The 22,513-nt window shown below is 50.9% G+C and overlaps 1 protein-coding gene across 2 annotated transcripts; it reads right to left on the bottom strand.

Moving 5' to 3' along the window:
- Positions 1-2,601: 2,601 nt before the first annotated feature.
- On the bottom strand, positions 2,602-20,734 carry AKAP1 (A-kinase anchoring protein 1). Of its 2 annotated transcripts, none has more exons than XM_084219275.1 (11): positions 20,602-20,734; positions 9,577-11,167; positions 8,164-8,297; positions 7,522-7,648; positions 7,137-7,267; positions 6,878-7,055; positions 6,066-6,216; positions 5,362-5,429; positions 4,388-4,461; positions 3,825-3,890; positions 2,602-3,689 (listed from the first exon to the last, which is right to left on the bottom strand). In XM_084219275.1, the coding sequence occupies exons 2-11, from the start codon at positions 11,141-11,143 to the stop codon at positions 3,630-3,632; spliced, it is 2,556 nt and encodes an 851-aa protein (XP_084075401.1). In that variant the 5' UTR covers positions 11,144-11,167; positions 20,602-20,734; the 3' UTR covers positions 2,602-3,629. The 2 variants fall into 2 exon arrangements, with proteins under 2 accessions (XP_084075401.1, XP_084075402.1); XM_084219276.1 differs by lacking the exon at positions 20,602-20,734 and adding an exon at positions 14,317-14,742.
- Between the last annotated feature and the right edge of the window lie 1,779 nt (positions 20,735-22,513).

The raw sequence follows: 22,513 nt of genomic DNA, 5'->3' as shown, positions 1-22,513 counted from the left end.
CTGCTTTCAGACACCAATACTCACTGCTGGGCATGTGCAGCAGCTTTACAGCCTTGATTCAGCAAAAGGAGGAAAGCTTCCAGCACATGTTCACTCAGCAAAAGCTCTGCAGGCCTACAAAGGATGCAGGGCTCAGGGTCTGTGGGGAAGTCACCAAGCCCTGCTCCAGCCCGTGGAGCAAAGCTCAGCAGCTTCAGCCTGAGGCAGGACAGGAGAGGAGGCTGTAAGCTCGGGGCAGTGTGGTCAAGCCACAGCAGGGCCATTACTCACTCTCCTGGGCACTGGGGTGACGGATGAGCCAGGGAGGCTTTCGGGCGATTTAGAAAAGAAACAGAAAGCACTTTTCCCACTCACACGTAATTAAGTTGTGGGACACACTGCCAGCGGGAGCTGAGAAGGTCAGGACAAATGGCCTTGAATGCCCTTGCAGCACGTCAGAGGGGAGTTCCTCTGTGAAGCACAGGCTGTGTGAGGCACCATGCCCAGCAGTGCTGAGGAGCTGGGACTGGAGGGTCAGGGCAAAACTGCTCTGACATTTCCTATGGCAAAGAGCCCCAAGTCTCTCCTCCAGCTGCCATCCTCAACCCTGTTGCCCAATGCAGCCAGAATTTTTCCTCTATCATGGCTGGTTTTTCTTTTTTTTTTTAACAGGGTGGGGAAGGAAGCAGAGGTGACTGAAGCCAAAACACAGTCCCTGGGACAATGAACTAAAGGCAAGACACATGTTTTCAAATTCTTGCTCAGCAGCCTGCTACATGCTGGCTTCCCAGGGACAGCCCAGGGATCTGTGTGATACAGTAGAATGGAAGAGATAATACAGCTTGCACCTAATTTTCCTTTCTTTTTAGGGAAAAAAAACTCTGCCTGTGAAGCACTAAGGATGTGCTGAGCCAGGCTCTGGGCTGCACCTGTGGCTGTGAGGGGAGGAGCTGAGCTGCTCCTTGTGTCAGACAGGGGCTCCCTTACTCTCCATCTGCTCCAGAAACTCTGCCCTCCTCCCTCCCTGAGGAGCCTTGAAACCCCTGTGCCAAAAGGGAAATCAGCTCCAGGCTCTGCCAAAGGAGCAGCCCTGGCACTGCAGAGGAGCTGGCAGGAAGGGGCTGCTTGCCCAGGGATGGGCTCCTGATCCTCCACCTCGGGCAGGAGGACAAGGGCCAGCAGCCACAAGAAGGAGGCCTCCTAGGAAGCACCTCACTCCATGGAAAGAGCCTGGAGAGGGGACCTGGGCATGCAGGGGCTGCTTGGCAGGGAGCGCTGGAGTGTGCTGTGCAGCCCGTGGAAGCTCTCCAGGAGATTATAAATGAGGCATCTCCTGAGAACTCATTCATTTCACCCCTAATAAAATTACCACTTTCCAAAGGGAAAAGTCCCTTTGAAGGGCTTCAGTCAAAGCACCCCCTGGGACAGCTCAGCTCCATGGGCCTGTGCTCAGCCTCAGGCCTGAGCCAAGGATTACAGAGCTGCTCAGGGGCTACTGCTGGATTTATGAGCAGCAGGGCCTGCTCCAAAGCCAGCACAGCCTCATCCCCGAGGTCTGACAGGGCACAAAGCACCACTGCCACAATCTCCCCTGGGCCGTTTTTGACCTGTGCCTTTTCCAAGCAGTCCATATTCAACTACACCCTTCCCCAGCTCAGCAAATCCACTCACTTTTATCCATAATACAAAACAAAATCCAAACCTAAAATAGCCCCTCACATTTATGTTCCTGTATAGGCTGAGAGTTGGGATTTTAAAGAAGAAAGAGCTGTGTATCTGTTACCTGCCAACACCTCCTTATTTCAGTTCCTCTCCCCCTGCAATGTTCTATTTTACTGCAGTTTAAAAACCAGGCAGCTCTCAACACAAATAGGAACAGGATGTTCTTCCACAGTGCAGAGCCAGGGGAAAACACAGAGCTGACGCTGGCAGAGCTCCCCATCCCTGTTGTAGATTCCTGACGCTGACACCTCTCAAAGAGGAGAAAACACCAACATTCAGACAACTCAAACTTTGCCATGAACAATAAGCAGTGACACAGCCACCCCATGGGTGTAGAGCAAGGAGCCCAGGGCTGCTCTAATGGAGGCAGGAAAGGAAGGCTCTTAAGTCATCACAGTTTCACTAAGACAGCTTAAAATTCGAGCTTTAATTGAAATGGAAAAAAACATTCCAAAAGGATATATTTTTTATAGATCTGAGTTACCCAATTTAGTTTTCCTTGGATGTTACTGCAAACATGAACATTAAATCAAAGCATCGGCTAGGAGAGAACTCCAGGAAAGGCTACAACCATTCCCCAGCAGAGGGGATTGGGATAAAGGCTGGTGTAGGCCACTGTCCAAATGTGTGATGCCCTGGCATGTCAGCTCACAGGATGTGAGCACATCCTTGAATCACCTGAAGCAGCTTTTGAGGACTGACTACATCAACAATTTTTGGCAAGTGTCTTCTCTGCCAGCAATAAATCCCAGCTCAATCCATATCTAAAATGATACACATTAGAGGGCATGTCTTTAAGAGCATTAAGTCAGCTTAAATTACTTGAGCAAAATTTTAAATACGTAATAGAAATCTAAAAAGGAGCAACAAAAAAAATTGAGAGAGAACACCACTGCAAGAGTAATGCCAAGTTGTTACTTTTTTTTTTTTTAAACAGATCTGTACAGCAACATAGCAAAGGATGCAGCGACCACAATTTCAACCAGACAGCAACCTAAGGGGACACTAATCCTCATACAGCAGAGCTGAAACACTCCCAACATTCAGATGCTCCAAATAATTTGGCTACCCTAATGCACTCCATACCAGTTCTACCTATATAGGACATTTTGGTGTGAAAAAGTTTCTGTAAAGTTCCCTTTGTTTCCAGTGTTTTTCTTGTACAAAATATTACAATGATTTTTTTAATATATATTTACAAACTTGCACAGCTAGAAAAATATAAACTACAATTGGGCTTGGCAAGCAGTTTCTTTTCTTTAAATACATGACATTTCAGAGCAAAAATTGTAGTGGTAACATCCTGCACTCCAAGCCCCTGCAGGGAGAGCAGATCAAGCCTAAAATCCATGATTGCAGTGAGACACAGGAACACAACTCCTCCACCTCCTGGCGCAAGGAAGACATAAGATGGATGCTGTTTGTGCAGGTTACTGGCACAATACAGAAAAATCCATAACTCAACATTAAATTCCTTAATAACATTCATTAATTTCATAGGCAGGGCCTGTTAAAAAGAGGACAACCGATGTAACTTTTGGGAAAAGCAGACACCGAGTTGGTGGGGCACGACACAGCCGGAACCAAAGCGCGGTTACCGTTTGGGGGCCTTTGCCTCCTGCCACCCCCAAGGCTTTGAGATCATTTCCATTTAAAATTTGAGCAGAGGCCAGGGAGGACTTTTTGCTTTAAAGCTACAGTATCTGTCATTATGGCTTTGAACACCCCCTTCCAGGAGATGAGGTATCTGTTCTAGTGAAATGGTAACAGTTGAGCAAAACGTGTTTCAATGGACCACAAAACTCCGCAGGCAGGTGTGAGCGGGGCTCCTCGAGGGAAGTTGCCAAACCGAATTGTAACAGTGCAAAACAAGATTTTGTCTTTTTTTTTCCTCCGCAGAAAGAGTAGTCAAGGCATCTAGGACATTGCTAGTAGTCGAGCCACCGAGCAAACCCTCTTTCCACCAGAGTCCTGTTTATTGACACCACCTAAAGGGAGGGGGAAAAAACCCAAAGAGCAGATAAGTGAACAAGCCACAGCAACAAACTGGTTCTGAAAATTCCTAATCAACACTAAAAGGTTTATGATTAAAGAGTTTTCAGCATATACATCAATATACCCACCTCATCTCCCATCAAGTTCCACAGCTGTATCAGTGGCAGCCCTGTGACACTGTCATAATTTGTCACCTGGAAACACAGAAAAACATGAGTGTGCAGCAATTCCGGTCCCAAGTCACTTAAATGGACAGCTACAGCCACTACCAGAAGCACTTCAGAAGAGGTGAGCACTTCTGGATTGCAAGCAGGTGCTGCCTTCAAGTCTCTGGGACATCACCAGACACCCCAGTGCTGCCTCTGGCCAGCTGGAGCCAGATCCCACATGTCCACAGTGTAAAACCAGGGAGGACTGGCAAAGCAGTGCAGACCAGGGGACCCCAGATCTGCTGGACACCAGGCCCTGCTGTGCTCTGTAAACACATCCAGGTTCCCTTCCCCCTGCCTGCATCACAAGCAAGAGGGAATACTCATCCCTTCCCAGTCCCAAGCAGTGCTGATGGGAGTTCCCAGCCCCAGCACTTCCCAGGAGCCAGGCTCTGGCTTTGGCATTTATGTAGCACAGAGTGCAGGGCAGAGGACACCAGCAGTGCCACCAGCAGCAAGGCTTCTCCAGACAGGGGCTGTACCTGTGCCACGAGGACAGCGCCTCTGGTCATCTCACTGACAGCGGCGTCGGCTTCCGGGGAAAAGTGATCCTCATCTGTGGGAAAAGCAGAGCACAGCAAACACATGAGGTCCTTCACAGTCACTAGGAAGGACTGTTGAGCTAATATTCTCTGTCCTCCTAGAGACATTGGGCCAGAGATCCCTCACAGCCAGCTGATCCCATCCCTGGAGTTGTTGGTTCTGCAGGGAAAGGATGAAGAGCTTCCTACAGCCACCAGCCACAATCATGTAAACACAAGTAGCTGATGAATCAGGAGGCTTTAAAGACAGCAGAGGACATTTCTGCAGCACCTTGGAGCTGCCATTGCTGTTTTGATCCTAAATAAACTAAGTTCAGGTCCCTCAGGGCTTTGCTGACCCTGCACAGAGGGCACCCCTGGCACTGGGAACCCAAAGTGTCGGCACCACAGGTGCCCAGCACCTGAGCAGAGCCAAGGACAAAAAAAAAAGCAAACCAAAGTCTTTCTAGTCAGTGACTGACATTCTCCCAGTGCTTGCAGGCTTGGAATTTGAACACAGAACTTTACAAATCAGTCATTTCAGGAGGAAAATGTCAGGTATTTCTGTGCAGATTAAAAACTAAGTTTGCATTTACAGCAGCTCTATGACAGAAGAATTAGAGCAGTTACAGCTATTGCATCTACACCCTGCCAGTCCTGCCAACTTGCTGCTTAGGACAGTAATTCATTGTCTCCTCCAAGCAGGAAAAAGCCTGGACGTTTATCATCTTTCCCCTGGATTCTGACGGGTTATGCCATGCTAGCACATTTAGAAGAATACAATACAATTTTTCCAGTCCTTCCTCTTGTCACATCAGAGGCTGCACTGGCAATAGGAGGTAGGAGGTTTAGACAGGAATCATGGCTTGGATACATCTGGCATCCATGGAAACCTGCAGGAGAAGGGCCAACAGTACATCAAGAGCTCCATTTACCTGGAAGTGGCACCACATTGTCAAGTAAAACTTCCGCTCCTTGGAAAGGTAGTGTTAAAAAATCAGACCTTAAAGAAAAGAGGATCGGAGTAAGAACAGGGCTTTAAATCACTCCTACATTCTTCAATGTGACATTGATTAATCAAATTGCTCTTACAGGAATTCAGTTTTAAATTAATGACAGTCAAACAAAAAAAAAAAAAAAATCAGACAATTCTCCCAGCAATCTAAGAGCAGCAATAAATTGATTAACATGCCAAGATGGATCAGGCTCTAAGCAAAACCTACCTCCACCAGGGAGGCTGTGCTGTGTGTCTCCCAGCTCTGGGGAACAATCAAATATTTAATGGGCTTGTGTAAGAAACCCCTGATCCAACACAACTGTCCCAGACAGTGGGGCCAGAGCATTGAGAATCAGGAGCTTATTCCTGGCTCCATCAATTACACTTCAAGGCCACCTGAAGGCATCCTCTTCCTCAGCTTCCACTGAAGGGGCAGAAGCTGCCATTTTCTCTCCCCTCCCTTCAAAAAAGCCTTGCAGGATCTTGCTGTGCTCCCAAGAACCCACACTCATTGCTGAGCTGAACCTTTCTCATTTCCCACTTCAGCTGTGGAAAAACCTTCAAGAATTCAAACTGTACAGACTCCTGTGATTAGGATTTGAGCCAGACATGGCCTTAGGCCATGGGAGAGGATCTACAGACCTGATTTGCCTGAGTGTGTCAACCTTCACTTTATCATATCCTCCATAGTCCACGTATTTGAGCTCCACTTCATCGGTCTCCTCAAAGTAGCTGATGACTTGAGCCCGGAGCCATGCCCCATCCAGGCCTGGAGCTGCACAGATAATACCAACTGCAAAACACCAGAGTGCAGAGAAGAAAGGCTCAGGATAAGTGAATTTCCAAAAATCAGCATTTCAGGCATGAGCAGTGCTGCTCATATATCTATGGAGAACCAACAGCATTTCTTAGGCTGCTTCCATCTTCCGCCAACATCCCCCACAGCCCCAGAACACCAGGCCTGCAGTTGAGACACAGGACTGGGGGGTTTTACTCTCAGCTCTGTCTGCCACAACTGAGCTGCCCTGCCCAGGTACCCAGTTCCCTTCCTGTCTCCTGCACAACCCCTTTCCATGCGATGCGCCCTTCACACCAGGTACAGACACAGTGACGGACACGGACACAGTGACACTATGAAGGTGTGGGAGCAGCTCCACACTTTGCCAGCAGAAATACCCCAGATGCCAGGTTGATTGGAAATAAGCTGAGACAGGCTTGATCTCACTCTGAATTTCAACATGCAGCTATGTGGCTCAGGAGGTACTCCAGGGATGAGCAGGGTAAGGGAGAGCAGAGCAACATCTGTACTCTGGCAGCACTTCAAGGTGAGATGACACGTGAGCTATCACATCCTCATCCACTGGGAACTTCCCATGTCTGACTCAGGGACAACAGGTTTGCACAGGAGCCCAGAACTTTCTCAACAGAGCCATGTGTGAGCATGCAAGACTTACCTTCTACCGGAGTGGGCAGGGTTGGAATTTCGGGCTGAGAGTAGCAGGCGAACATCTGCTGGTCGAGGCTGCGCAGCACGTGGAACGTGGGGTGTGTGTGCTGCTGCAGGAACATGTGCCCTGCATCCACCTGGTGTGCCACCACCACCTCCACAGTGACTCCATCGGGGAGGAACAGCTGCCATGGGGAGGAAAACCTGTCATGAGTGTTGCCGGCAATGCAAGCTCCAGCCCCAGCACAGCCAGAGCCGGGACTCACCCAGGCGGACACGAGCAGGGAGTGAAGCGGCAGCGGCATCGGCGGAGGGAGGGTGTAGATGTTGGTGAGACACAGCTCTTTGAACTTCTTGCCAATCAGGCTCAGGACTTTCTCTACTTGATGTGAGGTCCCTGGAAGACAAAAATCCCATGGGAAGTGTCTAGCATGGGCATGCTGAGGACACCTCCAGTCCTGTCACTTGAAGAAATACAACTGCCAGGATCCTCCAGCACTACCTCAACAGTGTAAGTTTTAACAAGTTGCCCAGAGGAGTTTTGAAAAGAACTGGACTCAGAAGCCACTAAATCCATTTAAATTCCTTGCTCGTCTAATTAAGTCCCCCAAGATACACATTAGACCATGAATAGAGACACATTCCACTCACCTTCAATGTGACAGACTTGGGAGTCACGGAAATAAGGTAGTGTTGAGACATAAATCTTGGCACCAGATGCTTGTCTCAGGTAGCTCATAAACCTCCCCTGTTTGCCAATCAAGCGGCCAACTAACTCCTTCAGGAAAGGGACAAGAAAGCAACAGTCAGGAAGAGAAACAGATCAAACATCTCTGCTCTCTCTGGCTTACACCACCCACATTCTCAGTTCCCCTGTCACAAGCAGGATAAACACAAAGCAGTGCTGGACCAGTGCAGAGTTCAGGGGTCTGGGATGAGTTCAGATCAGTAAGCACAGCTCATCTTGATAATCCCCTGTTCTTAATACCTGGGTACCCTCAAAGCTTCCTGGATGCTTTCAAAGCATTGGACTTCCAGGCTGGATGGAAGATAATGGGGAATAACAAGTTCAACAAGCACCAGTCCCCTGGGTGTAGCCCTGGAGTGCTGCATGTTTACAGCTGTGCACTGGCTCTTCATTCCTGTGAGTCCTAACAGGAGCAGAATGCTCCAGTCATCCTGGACTGGCTGCTGATCTCCCTGGGATGGCACAGAGCCAGCAGCAGACCAGGAGGACCAGGAGGTGGCTGTATAGGGCAGAACAGGATGGTGAGCAGGCCAGCAGCTGGTTACCTTTGGGACCTCGAATTCCCAGATAACGAAGTCTGGCTTGCTGGAGCCTCCTTCCAGCTTCGCATTCTGGCGAGCCACTGTCTTCCTCATGGCACTGCCACTGTCCACAAAATCCACACTATTTACATCTGAACCTACAAGACAGGCACAAGCATTCAGACAGCCCTCAAGACCCACACTTACATTCCCACCCCAAAGGGAAGGGCTGCAGAGTGACCCCAATGCCAGGTGAGCCCACTATGAGGCATGGTAGGGGGCTGCCTTTTGCCCAAATTTGCCCTATATTTGAAGAAACAAGGCACAAGAGCTGAAATGTATTTTGGTCCCAAAGCATCAGCCAACATCAGGAACACTTCTGCCTGGGAAAGGAACAAACTCCAACAGCCTCCTCCCGACCAGATCTCAGATACAGCCAGTGTCACACGACCTTGGTCCTTCCTCCCCATTAACAGAAGCATGAAGATCCTCACTGGCTTGCAAGTATTCAGACCATCCAGTGAGACCAAAGAGAAAAATGAACCCAAGAGCTGCTTCACATTTGCCACATCTTAATGGGTAACACAGCACAGAGGCTGAGAAAGGCCAAGGGTGCAGCTGTTGGCATCGGTTTTGTAGGCAAAGGGAAGATTTAAGACTCACAGCCTGGATGTGAAGGTCAGCTGGGTGACCTGTTGTCCAACACTGCCACCTTATCAGCTTTACCTGCTGTATTCCCCTCTCCCCACCTCAGTATGTCAGTGCCACCAGGCTCCACAACTCACTCCTGGACCTTCTTGTCACACCAGCACTCACAACAAGGCAGTACCTTCTCCTCCTGGCTTGCTCTCACTAGTGAACACATTCAGTGGGTTCAATCCTTCATTGCTGGCAAACTCAACCCCCATGTCTTGCAACAAGCAGTGTTCCAACTGCTTTGTAGCAATTACAAGAGACATCCCCTGTCATTAAGGGCTGTTGGCACCGCAGGGTCCTACAAAGGATTTTAACATCCCTCCCCAAGGTCACACAGGCTAATGTTTGCTCAGACAGCTTTGCATGTACTGTGCCAGGCACACATCATCCAGCATCTACAAGGGAAAACCAGCACAGACAGATGGGGGAACTCCATGAATATTGCTCCCTGTTGGGATTTCTTGGCATGCACCTGCCCCTCCGAACAAAAAGGCTTCAGGGTAATTGCTCTGCAACCAGCTGATTTTATCACAATTCATCAGAGCTATGCACTGGCTCCTCCAGCAGCACCTCAGAACCTGCCTCTCCTTCCTGTCAGCAGCAGCCCATAAAGGGGGGTGAGCACCCAGGGGGTCCTGGAGATCACCAGAAACCACTGGAATGAGGTCTCACACCTGCAAGGTGCCGCCCAGCAATGCTTGCTCACTACGTTTTTTGCAGGAGGATTCTCCAGTCCCTTACCTTCTGAGTGGTCTCCATCCGTGCCTGGAGCACTGCTACACTCCTGACTCAGGTCTGGCCCATCCTCTTTCAGGATCCCGTTGCTGTAGGGCACTGTGCTGCCCTCGGGCAGCCCCGGAGCAGAGGGGGTCTCCCCTGGTACCAAGCTCTGCTCAGCAGACGTGTCTGGGGCTGAGGATGCGCTCAGTGAGTCCGAGTGCTGCTCTGATGTGACAGACAGCACTGTGCTCTGCAGAGGCTCCTCTACACTCGTCCCACCTCCGGGTGTGTGCGTGCCATACCCAGAGTCCTCCACGGACAAAGGTGACTCTTCCAGAGAGCTCTCCACACGAGTCCGACCAACTCCTTGGGACTCCCTGCACACGCAGCTCTTCACCTGACAGTCCTCTGTGTTCCCCTGAACAGGGCTGGCCCAACAGCCGTGTGATGAACAATCTGTCACACCCTGACCGTGCTCCTCTGCACTGCTCCCTGCAGCCATGCTCTCATCAGCTGCTGTGGCTCCCTCCACAGGCACCTGAGCAGAGGCAGCAACACTCTCCATCCCCAGAGGTGCCTCAGATTGGCTGGCCTGGCAGAGCCAAGGGGATGCATCGCCTGCAGAACATGACAGCACTTCCTCAGTTGCTGCCAAAATGACCTTGGAAATTATCTGTATTGCTACTTGCTCAATTTTCTCAACTTCCTTGTCCAAACTCACTCCTCCAATCTTCTCTCTTTCCAACTCATCTCCTTTTGGCTGTGTGTCCTTCTGACACACTGGTACAGTACCAGTGATTGACTCGAACACCTCTTCTTCCCTGGACTGCTTTGGACAGGTAGACTCCAAACTTCCTGGTAACACACTCACTGCACAATCCTTGTGACCTGATACTTCAGCTTCACTGAGAGAGGCTTGTGGGGTACTGGCTTCTTTCTCAAGTCCCAAGCAACAGGCTGTCACAGAGCCAGTATCTGACTGCACAATTCCTGGCATCTGCTTTTCCTTAGGGGGCTTAAATGAAGACTCATCCGACTGCTCTGTGTTACTGATATCCTCTGTGACTCCCAAAGACTCCTGTGGCTGCTGGCCTTGGTTTGCCCCCGAGCCTTGCCCCAGCACCGTGTTCTGGTTACACTCTGAGCTCCCAGAGAGCAGAGGGAGCGAGGCACGAGCAGGGACACCGCTTCCCGCTCGAGATCCTACCGATTCCAGCTGCTCACTGTCGTCCTCGCGGGGGCCGGGCCCAGCTGTCGTGGCCGACAGGCCTGGGGGGTCCGGTGAGAGAGCTGGCCTCTCGTGAGCGGGGCACAGGGCAGAGGGCGCGGGCAGCAGGGAGCCGGGGGCTGGCTTCTCCTGGCACTCCCCTTCCGACAAAAGAGGCACTCTCCGAGGGACACACGCTTCTGGTTTGGGACGTGCATCGCTCTCTGATACTTCCTCCTGCTTCTCCCTTGCAATGGCTATTGCTTGTTTGTTGCAATAGCCCGAGTGCTTTTTCCTCCAGGAATAGATCCACCAGCAGCCAAGAAGCGCCAGCACTCCAGGAATGGCATAAGGGACGAAATTGCGGAAGCGTAAAGCCATCTTACAGAGCTTCAGCAGTTATACCTAGGAGAAACAGAAATCACATTTGAATAGTCCCAAGGAAGGTGACAAGAAGGCTGAGGTCCCATAAGTGCCTTGAGGTATTGCTATTAGAATGGTCAGGCTTGTTTTCCAGCTGCTCTAGAAATTCACATCTCTGCTCTACCAGCACGCCACAGAACAAGATCCTTACCCAAGACTAGGGATATCTGGACATGTCTCATCATTATACTCAATGATTTCACCCTTCCTCACCTCTGCACCTAATTTCCCCTTGCTTCCTCTGCCTCACGCCTCCGCAGGTCAGTCCTGCCCTCAGGACAGCCTCCAGCACAGCAGGTTCCCCCAGCACCAGCCTGGGCTCACAGCCCAGCTGGACCACAGCATTCCATGGCACAGGCTTGGCACATGGCAAGGCTTCCCAGCTCTCCCCTTGAAAGGCAGCACCCCATTCCCGAGGGCTCTGGACTCTGACAACACACACTTCTATAAAGCCTTAGGAATGCAGCTCCAAAGTTTATTCTACATCCAAATTCACTACACTGACAGCTGCCACTCCCCTGACTTAAAAGCTGACAGCTCTCCCTTTTCTTCTGCAGGGCCTCTGACCTCCTTCCCACCTGGACACCCAGTCATGCTCCTTCACTAGCAAGCCTCACCTGAGTCACATGAGGGAAGGCTGCCATGCCCTCCCTTTTCCTTAAGGAATGTCTGCAACTGGAACGCAAAGCTAAACTGTTACCACATCCCGAACAGTCTTGCTGCAAAGCACTTACAGTTTATATTTTCACTGCACAGGAATTAAAGCAAAACACCACGTGTCTGAGGGTGCTTACACAGACAGGCTTTAATCCAAACAGCCCTCAAGACTCATGCCAGCAAGGAACAAAAATAAAGATTGTTTTCAGGAGATAGCAAAATCTTAGAAATGGGAGCCACCCACTGGAAAAGAGCATTATCTGGCTCCTCTTCAGAAGCATAATATTTCTATGACGAGAGGACAACCAAGGCAGTTGGCCCCAGTGTGTCTCAACCAAAAAACCCCTTCAGTTATCAGGACTAACACCCCAACTACAGCACCCGGTGCAACACTCCTTCAGGCCACAATCTCCACAAGGAGCTGATGACATTCTAGCTGAGGGACAAAACCATGCCTCCCTCAGGCTCAAAGCCAGTATCAGAGCCTCAGATAATTTCATATTCACCCCAGATTTCTCACCTCCTCCAGTCACACTCTCTATTCCACAGGAGCATCCACACAACTTCACCCAGACTCTGCCTTGCTTCCTGCAGGGCCCAGACACTGAGGCACACAAATGAATGAAAGAATGGCGAAGGCAGGGACTAGAAAATTGCTTGTTCAATCCCAAATTAAAGGTCAACTGCAGACATGATTTAAGTTCAGTAATACTCCCAGTACATCACAAATAAGGCATTTATGTTGTTCTACACGGAGACTTGTGTGTTCATCAGACATTTGTGTCTGATTAAATAAACTAAGTAACTAAGAAGTAACTAAATCCCAGTTTCTCCCAGCTTGTTGTATGCAGTGAAGGAGCAGGGCTCACTGCTGAAGGTGAGCCCTCTGTTAATGGCAGCATCTGGGATCTTAGAATGAAAAAACCAACAAACCTATGCAATACCGTGGCTGTTCTGAGTTTGGAAGCTGGCAAATGGAAAGGGTGAAGCCTGTACATTCCCAAGACAAAAGGTTCCCCTTTATGCTGCCCAGAACAATGGCACATTGTGAGCGGTGAGTGCTCATCTGCTGCGTGTCCAAGTTGTTGTAATTAATGCAGAACTACCCTACAAGCTGTCTCTCAGGCGTACTACAAATCCAAATTAAAGTAGCTCACATAAGTCCATTCCCAGCAAGCATTCCCAATTAAACAGACAGCCCTATTATTATCTGATTCCCTACTAAGTTGCACCAACTGTCCAAGCCATAGTCCCACACAGCTCTGCAGCATAGGGAGACAGTCACAGGATGGCCCAGAGGGACAAGCCTGTCCCAAAGTCTGGCAGACAAAACAGTTCTGTGAGTCATTCTGAACATTATCATCATTTAGGATACAGATCTTCACTCCTCTATGATACCTGGATGAGTGGGGACTGCTGGATTAGCTGACGGCTCCTTGCGATGCTCATTTGATTTCATGTTTTTGATTTATTATTTAAGCCAGAGCTGCATCACTACCAGGATCATGTTAAATGGGAATTCCACATCCTGCCATCAGTTAGAGCAGGCTGAAAGGCAGTGGCTCTGCACGAGATGCCAGCAGACATCCTGGAGTGCTGGGTTGGCCAGGGAACAGCTCAACACCAACAAACATCTCCCCACACAGACCTGGCAGGAAGGCTCTGGCAGATCTTGCCATGCTGGTCACAGCCTGGCTGCACGTGATGCCTGAGGACAGCGGATCAAACCTGCCCATCCCAAGGGCTGTGACACTGCTCCTTGTCCATTTCTCCCCCAGAGAGTTCTCAAAGCCCACAGCCACTTCCCAACCTGTCCCAGAGCAGCCAAGGCATGCCCCTGCTGCCGACCTGACAGTCAGCTCAGGACTGCAGCGGCAATGGGATCATTTTTACACATTGGGGGAAGAAAGCCTGGGATTTTCCTGCCAGCAGCAGGACAGAAAATGGCAACTTGTCAAATCACATGCCCTCAAGCACTGCCAAGAGGGAGGGAGCTCAGCCCAGCAGGGACTGCACCCTCCCTCTCCGGGCAGGAGGAGCCAACTGGGAAATGCAGCAGCTCCAGAGGCTTTGGACAGGAGAAGAGCAGCCTGCAGGAGCCAGAGCCCCCAGAAAACACTGGATCTCCAGCACCATTCCCAAGAGGCAGGGCCCCAACAGTCCTGCACCATAAATAGTGCAGAGCTCATGCACTGTATGCGCTCACCCCAGCACCAGCCACTTCCACTTCCCTCCGGCACGCCGGGAATCCGGCCTAAATGTCACACCTATCATGGGGCTGGAGAGCTGCAGCTAGGGCATGAGGCTTCTCCAAACTGCTAAATAATTCCCACAACACGTCAGGATGGGATCAGGCACCAAGGGGAGAGTAGGGGTCAGTCAGCTCTCCAAGTCCGTGTCCTGACTTGATTTATGGAAAACTGCTGGTAAAGAGCAAGGAGATGAAGTCAAGAAAGAATGCACACATTACCTACCTGAGAAAAATGCCAAGGACAGCAAATTTACTCTACTCATTTACATTAGGGTCCCAGAACAGTTCTAAGCCACCTTGTTTCCTGGCCAGGACACAGAGCCCTCAGCACTCACAGCCTTATAAGGTCAGAAATGTTTGCAGCACGAGGTTCCCGGGGACGCCAGATAATTCATTCTCCAGGTCTGAAGGAGTTCAGCAAGCGCTTGCTCAGAATTTCAGCGTTTTCTACACACAAGGAGGTCTGTTCTGAAGGCGAGCTGGTTCGAGTCTCCACCAGGAGAGAGGCCAGGATGACTCCCAAGTGACTGAGCCCCCATGCTCTGCAGGGACGTACCCTCAGCCGGTCCTGGCTCCTCCGCTTCCCTCTGCCCCTGCACTTGAGAGGTTTCCAAACCCTGAAAGCTGTGGAAATCAAGGCTGGAATTAAAGCCCGTCCTAAAGGATCACAGAGCAAACTGGAAATGCTGCTTCAACAGCAAGGCCAGGATGCCTCCTGACAAATCCTGCAGTTAGTGAAGCAGCACTTGGGAAATAAATACTATCTGGGTGAAAGAGAACTGGACAGGCTGGCATGGTTCAAACTAAATGGGACCACGTGGGCTCTTAAATTTTTCCATGCTAAAAATAACTGGTAGCACATGCTCTGCCTTATAGGAGGCATAAGAACAGGAGTTAACAAAAACCTAAGGAACTGGAGGCCCTACTGTTAAGATTAAAATAAGAAAAATTGCTGCACTGAAACAGACGTAAGGACTTACATAACCCACCCTTGGCATGAGGCATATTTTCATCGAAAGCTGAACTGGCACGTGGCACTGCATTATCTAACTGCAGCTTCTTTGTGCTTCATACAAGATGAAGGAGGCAGAACATCCACAACAGAGGGACCTCCCGCCAGGTCCTGCTGCAGCATGTGCTCCCAGATGTTCCAGCTGCAGAGCACAGGGGGTTTTCTCCCATGCAGGTCAGCAGCAGCCCCGGGCCTGAGCTTACAGGAGAGAGCTGTGAAGCCACAGCAGCCTGCCAGCCCTTGCATCACACACTCTGGATCACCAGGGTGTCACTTGGCCACCAGATTCCACAGCCTCCCCAGCACTCTCGGCAGCCAGCCTGGAGTACCCCCACCAAACCAAACACCACCCAGAGCCAGGAGCTCAGACAGCATGACTCAGGAGCTACAAACACCCAGAGACAGGTAGGAGCCAGGCCAGCAAGATCTCAAACTGGGTGGCACTTATTTTAAAAGAAGCCAACACAGAAGTCTCTCTGTACTTAACTAATTAAAGGCAAGTGCTGTGCAGCAATTTCTGCTTCAAACAGTAGCACTGAAAGACTAGAACAGCAAGAGATAGCCCTTAAGCAACACCACCTTTTCACAGCCCAGTAAACACGGGCTATGAGCCCAAGGAACAGGCTCCTCTCTGAATGAAAACCACCAGTGAAGCCACTCCACAACCTCAGAATATTTAAGAACCAGCAGTCTCCTATTTGCAAAAGGATAAATTGTGACTTAAGTAAAAGGCTGAAAAAGCTGGTTGATGTAGAATTAAACTAGTGCTCTGGAACAAGAAACACCATTAACACCAGGCTGTCTTTTATCTCTGAGATAAAAACTGCTTTCAGTGTAATCAGCAACAGTGCTGTTCCTCCAAGAGCTCAGTCCCCCCTCGCAGCTGGAGCTGCCACACTGATTGTTGGTTCTGTGTGTTTTCCCTCACTGAGCATCCCAGCCCTGGCCCAGCACAGCCCCTGCAGCAGCCTTTGCACCAATGCAGGACTCAGAACAGTTCCTATTCATTTCCACACTCAGAGCTCTACAATAAAAGCATCAGCTGGGCCAACCTGTAGGGTTTTTTTTGATAGATGTTTTGGAAATTAAGAAGCTCACAAGGACACAAACACCAACCCCCAGCACTGCTCTCATGGACTAAGGCAGGGCCTTGAGTGGTCCTGCTCTGCAGGAATGAACAGTTTGTCATTAACATTAATCCTATCAGGTTATTGAGCTCCATACTGCTCTTGATATCTTATTACCTCCCTGCTCCAGTTGTTTCATTATTTATAGTTTTCTCACCCAAGTTAGTGTCTCCCTGTGAATCCTCTACTGCAGAGGGAGGCAAGAGAGCTTTTTCTCCACTTTCCCAGAAAAGTCTTTCAGATACTTCAGCAAGCTTCAAAAACTGCTCCTACACCACTTTACCTGTACCCCCACAATACAGTTAAAGCAGCTGTTATTATCTTTATAACCTATCAACACATTAGGAAAAGTTTTATCTCTCATTCTCTCTGCATTTTCACTCAGGCTGGAGAACAGAACAAATTATTTTCCAGAGTTTCAGAATAAACACATCCAATAATCAGCCTTTTGTGTTTGCTTCTACATAAGGAAGCCAACACAGCCCTTGCTATGGGTAACACACTGTAGTGGCCACTACATGTACAGCTTATAAATGAAGATTTAAAAGCAGCCACCTGAGTCAGATGCCTGGCATCTCTATCAATTTCCACAAAACAGAGACTAAACTAACCAAGGGCTTCCAATATACTCTGCACAGGAGACAAAAAACAAGCTTGAATTTTCAAGGAGACAGAACAGGGAGGTTTACAGCAAACACACTGATAGGGCTGCAAGAGCCAGGAGCCAAGAGCAGCAAAGACCAAACAGGTCCCCAGGTATCTGGAGGGCAGCAGCAGCTCTGCCCACGGGATGTTTGCTGAGCACAGCCAGGAGACCTTGACAAACAGCTTCCCAAAACAAGAGCTGCACTAGGCTTAGGCAGAAAAGCAAAAAGCACTGAAGTCTGGTTGGGAGCCTTGTGGCCAAGGCTTGGCTGGAGGAGAAATTGCAGAAGCACTCAGAGAGGGAGGACACCAAACATCAGTGAGAAGGATGCCCTGTATTCACCTAGGCTGGGAGGGAACAGCAAAGGCTTCAGTGAGAGCCACTCATGTGAAGGAGCAGGAAGACACCCATGTGCATGAACAAGGGCTATGAGGAGTGGCACAGCACATGCCAGCCTGACCAGAGAGATCTCAAAGTTCCCCATTCCCAGGTTCATCCCCAAGCAAAGCTAAGGCCTCTGATACCAGAGGCACATGAAAATCATGAACTTTTGCCAGGAACTGCTGCTATTTATACCCAGAGTCAAGAATCAGCCACAGCACATGGCAACTTTCTCATTCTCAGTGCCAGGTGGCAGCAGAGGTCAAAAGCAGCCCCGACCAGGACAGGTCTGCAGCAGTGATTTGCTTGCTCAAGAATGATTTTAAATGGTCTTATTCATCCCTGCTAGTAGTAATGTCCAGGACCCAAAAATCCAGTTAGCTTCCTGCTGAAAAAATGCAGAATCCACATAGTGGGCAATAAAAAAATGTACAGTGAACCAGCTAAAGACAGAACACTTGAAAAAGTAGTTTGGGACATGCAAATATCTCCCCTTCTAGCAATCCCCATGAGAAACAAATGCAACATCTTCAATTTCCAGGAAATATTAAACACCTGAAGAACAAAATAGTGTTCTCTGAATATCTGAGCATGGCTGCCTGAACTTAATCATCACTTCATGAAGTCTAACCAGCCATTTGCATTAAGAGCTCCACAGAAGCACTGCAGTTAGAAATCACGATTTTAAAAAAGCTAATCATTAGATCTGAAACATGAAATGATTATAAGTAATTAATGCTGCAATTAATGCTTTTTATTAGCTCTAGATGTTGCTAGGGGCAACTGGGATACCAGCCCCAATCCTATTACAGGCTCCCTGGACGCTAGAAATACTTTAAATCATTTTTTCACATGCGTTAAGTGCACATGAACAACGAGAGGCACAGATAAGTGGGCTATGTTGCTTTAAAAGCATTATGCTCTTCAGATAACTGCTTCTGCAGAAGTGCACTTGCTCTCCAATCCCCCTGCAGCCAGCCTGCAATGTTTTCAAAGTGAAGAGAGAGTCTCAGCCATCACAAATCAAACTGCTGCTGGCTCTGAGAGCTTTGGCTGCACTCCCGCAGCAAACTCCTGTCACTTTGAACTCCACATGCAATCTGCACCTTTGAGAACAGACAAATCATGGTGGATCTGAGCTGCAGGTCCTGTCACCTCACACCCTGGGCAGTGAGGGAATTCCTCTTCCCTCATTTCAGGCATTGTGAGGTGTCTAGGTTAAAGCCAAGGCTTCCTAGGCAGTCCATAATTTTCAGTATTAGTATCTCAAAGCACCTCCAGCCTTCTTTAAGAAGGAATCTGGTTCCTCAGATAGGTTTCTAAACCAAGGCTGAATAAGGAGAGCACTTTCAAGTACAAAACAGCTGCTAACACACAACTGAGTTCCTGCAGTGCCATCCACACAGACCCTGCAGCCCCAACATATCATTTGTTTCATGTCTGAGAGCAAACAGCCTGTTGCAGAAGACACTGCTACAATTGCAGTGACAGACTGACCTGCATAAACCCCATGAGAGATTTTAAAAGTCCTTCAAGAGCTCAATGAAACACTTAAGCAGAAGCTGAAGGACTGTCAGGCGAGCAAGACCAGGACAGGAATCAATGCATGAATGGATTCCATCCTACTTCAAGCACTGCTCAAACTCTACAGGCTTCTCCCTCCCCACTTACTTGAGAGCTGTCATTTCCTCCAGTGCATTTGCACTGTGCAGCACATGCAAGCACACCAGGGAATGGAGAATGAGACACACAGTGAGGCTGTGCTGCCCTTTTCCAGAATCACAGGTCCATCACTAGGTGACAGGTACAGCAGGTCAGCGGGTGCCTGCACAGTCCTTCACCCCTTACACAAGAAGCTCATTAAAGAATGAGGAGGTTAAATGACCTAAACTGGGTCACACGGTGATCCCAGCAGAGGAGCCAGCTCTGTTCAGCTTCTCTGGCAGCTCTGGCCCAAGCGCTCCCGAGGAGAGAAAGCCCGGGTCTGGGGAGCTGTGCTGCACTCCCCACTCCACGTGCTCCGCTCTACCGAGGGCTGTGCTCAGTAGATCATTCACAGCCACAAAGTAACCCCAGCGCTACACCTTCCGCAGCAACCAGCCACTTGCTTTCACCTGAGACAAAGTCCACAGGGCCCGATAAGGCTCGGCAGGTGCAGCACAACCCTGGCAACACAGGAAGGCCTGACTTCTGCCATCCCACAGCCCCTGGCTTTTCCCAACAGGTGGGCTGCAGCCAAACGCATCTTTTGGTGCCGTTTCCTGCTATTATGGCTAACATCCATGAAGAACATGCCCTTGCTGAGATGCCTGTCCATTCTGTGGTCATCGCCTCATGGAATTACTGACTACATTAAAGCACTCGGCCAGGCACAAATCAAGGTGCCCATCTCTGGAGCCGGAGTTACTTAGATCTCCCTTGCTTTAATCAGGGGGAAGAAAAAAGAGAGAGCAAACAACAAGGATTCCCCAAGGAAAGCAAGACTGCAACATCACTTCCTCAGTAGCAATATAATTTCATTCCTCTGCTCCCACCTGTATTCCATGCTGGCTTACGAACAAAAGGAGTCACTACAGCACATTAGAAGTTTTGCAAATAACACTTTTTATGGCGATTACCATAACATAGGCAAGGCTCGCCAGACCAGACAGCACAAGGTGCCTTAATCTTCACTGCGACTCCGCACCACCCGTGCCATCATCTCCCGCCCTCACGGCGGGCAGCCACGGCCGCAGCGCTCCCCTCAGAACCGGCGAACCGCCCCGGCCGCTGCCGCCCGGGACCCGGGAGCGGGACACAGAGCTGCCCCGAACGGCCCGCATCCCGGGAGCGGGACACAGAGCTGCCCCGAACGGCCCGCATCCCGGGAGCGGGACACAGAGCCGCCCCGAACGGCCCGCATCCCGGGAGCGGGACACAGAGCTGCCCCGAACGGCCCGCATCCCGGGAGCGGGACACAGAGCTGCCCCGAACGGCCCGCATCCCGGGAGCGGGACACAGAGCCGCCCCGAACGGCCCGCATCCCGGGAGCAGGACACAGAGCTGGCCCGAACGGCCCGGAGCGGCCGCTGCCGCCCCGCATCCTGACACACACGGCCCCCGCCCGCTGCAGTACGGCCGGCCCCAGCCCAAGGCCGCGGGTCACGGCGGGGCCGGAGCGCTGACCTTGGGCCGCGCGGGAGCGCTCCCGCCACGGCCCTCGCGCCGGCACCGGGGGAGGCACGGCCGGGAGCGCGGCGGGGGAGCACCCTCAGCGCGCCCCGCAGCGCCGCCGCCAACGGCCGCGGCCGCGGGCCCCGCCGCTCCGGCAGCGGGCGGACGGCGGCCCAGGGCGGTACTTACGGATGCTCCGGCGCGGCGGCGGAGCCCGGAGCGGTGCCGGGCCCGGTCCGGAGCGGTGCCGGTGCCGCCCCACGTGCCCCGGCCGGGCCGCCCGGCTCGGACATGCAGCGACACCGCCGCGCCCCGCCCCGCCCCGCCCCTCTCGCGAGAGCGCGGCGTCCCGCGAGACTCCGGCGCTCGCGCTCGCGCGCAGCCCCGCCCCGTGCCCTGAGGGAGCGGAGCCGCGGCGGCGCCGGGCTCGGTCCGGGCCGGGAGCGCTGCTGGGGCCGAGGCTCGGGGAGAGTCCGGACGCGCCGCCTTCCTCCCCTCCTCCCTCTCCCGCGGTAGTCACGGGTCGGGTACAGACAAACCCCGTGGGCCCGCCGAGGCCCAGCCCGGCCTACTCCCGCCACGTCCCTCATCCCGGGCCTTTCTCGACCCTGCCCTCATGGGAGTTTGTTTCCCACAGCCCCGCGGGTCCCCGTAGCCCCGCTCCCTGCCTGGCCCCGGGGTTTCTGCCGGGTGTCCCAGTCGGGCTCTGGGCACCTCCACAAGTCGCTGGGAATGGCTCCTGTCACTGCTGCTCAAGGCCGCTACAGCACCTTCCGCCTGCCCGCCTCTGCGTTCTGCTGGGACCTTCGGGCTCGGCCGGAGAACCTCATTGTCTGCTAACACAGCCACACACGCAAGCAGGTGAATCTGAGCTTTAGACAGTTTTACACGAACCTTTGGCTGGTGGTGACACATTAGTGAGCATATACTAGCCAGAAGCTACAGCAATGGATTGGAGCTGCAAGGCTGAACTAGAATGAGAAATGCTAATCTGTGTTCAGGCAAAGTTATTGCTCAGCTGCAGCAGCACCAAGTTGGAATTAATAGAGACTTTTCATGTTATTGTGTAGGACTTGTGACATTTTCCCCCAGGGCTTTTGGCATCCTTGCAGAAGATCCAGTGTGTGACTGATTTCTCTGTCCCAAGGAAGCTCTAAGGTTTTGAGCTGGCACTGCCATGCTCAGTGGGCTGTGTGACAGCTGATTCCAGGACAGCTCTGGACAGGGCACTTGGAAGAGACTGGGAAATATTCAGTGCTCTTCAAACCTGCCCATTGCTTATAGACACATGCCTGAAGCAGGTGGTAGGTATGAGAGAGTATAAATAAGTAACTTGGAGAAACCACAGTCATGAGCAGGATTGTCCTTCCTAAATCACTGATTTGCCCAAGTATTTTTCTATGAAAAGTTCCTGATTTGCCTCTTTTTGTTCGGAGAAGTCAGGAATTAATACTAAATACCCTCTTAACTCCAAATTGTGTCACACATGAAGTGGAAAAATCCCTCGGTGTTGAGACTTTGCCCTTTTGATGTCCCTAATCTGAGGCTCTCGGAAGTTTGTCCGTTAAGAATTCCCAACCGACAGCCACCCTTGGCTGTTAGCGTTGGGCAATCCCAGAGTTTGCAGTGCCTGGTGATCAAACATCCAGGGGTTTGTCAAGGTCACAGCCACAGCCCGTGTCAGACACACATGGGAACCAGAACTGCTGAAACCTCTTGTGGTTTCATTCCCCGTGTCCTCACAGCCCGAGGAGGAGCAGCAGCAACTCTTCAGCATTTGCACTGTCTTGCTGCACAGCCAGCTCTCCTGGGCAGACCTCGCTCTCCCAGTACCTAACTGGGGGTGGAAGCAGCAGAACAGATATTTCCAGTTTGTCTGAAGGACAGTATGCTATGAGAAAAAAAACCCTAAAATGCTGTTTAATAGTTCAGGGGTATTTTCTTGAGCATATAGTTACTCCTGGCTATTTATAGCACTGTTATTTAAATATCCCAAAAGATCCCGTCGTCAGAGGTTTTTTCATGATTCCTTTGAAGAACAAACCCATACTTATTTGAACAAGTCACATCATGAGAGTTGTTTTTGTACCCTTTCCACCCA

This window comes from Fringilla coelebs (genome assembly GCF_963513975.1).
Source record: "Fringilla coelebs genome assembly, chromosome: 20".
In the NCBI taxonomy this organism is placed as follows: domain Eukaryota; kingdom Metazoa; phylum Chordata; class Aves; order Passeriformes; family Fringillidae; genus Fringilla; species Fringilla coelebs.
This window is presented reverse-complemented; position numbering and strand designations above follow the sequence as displayed.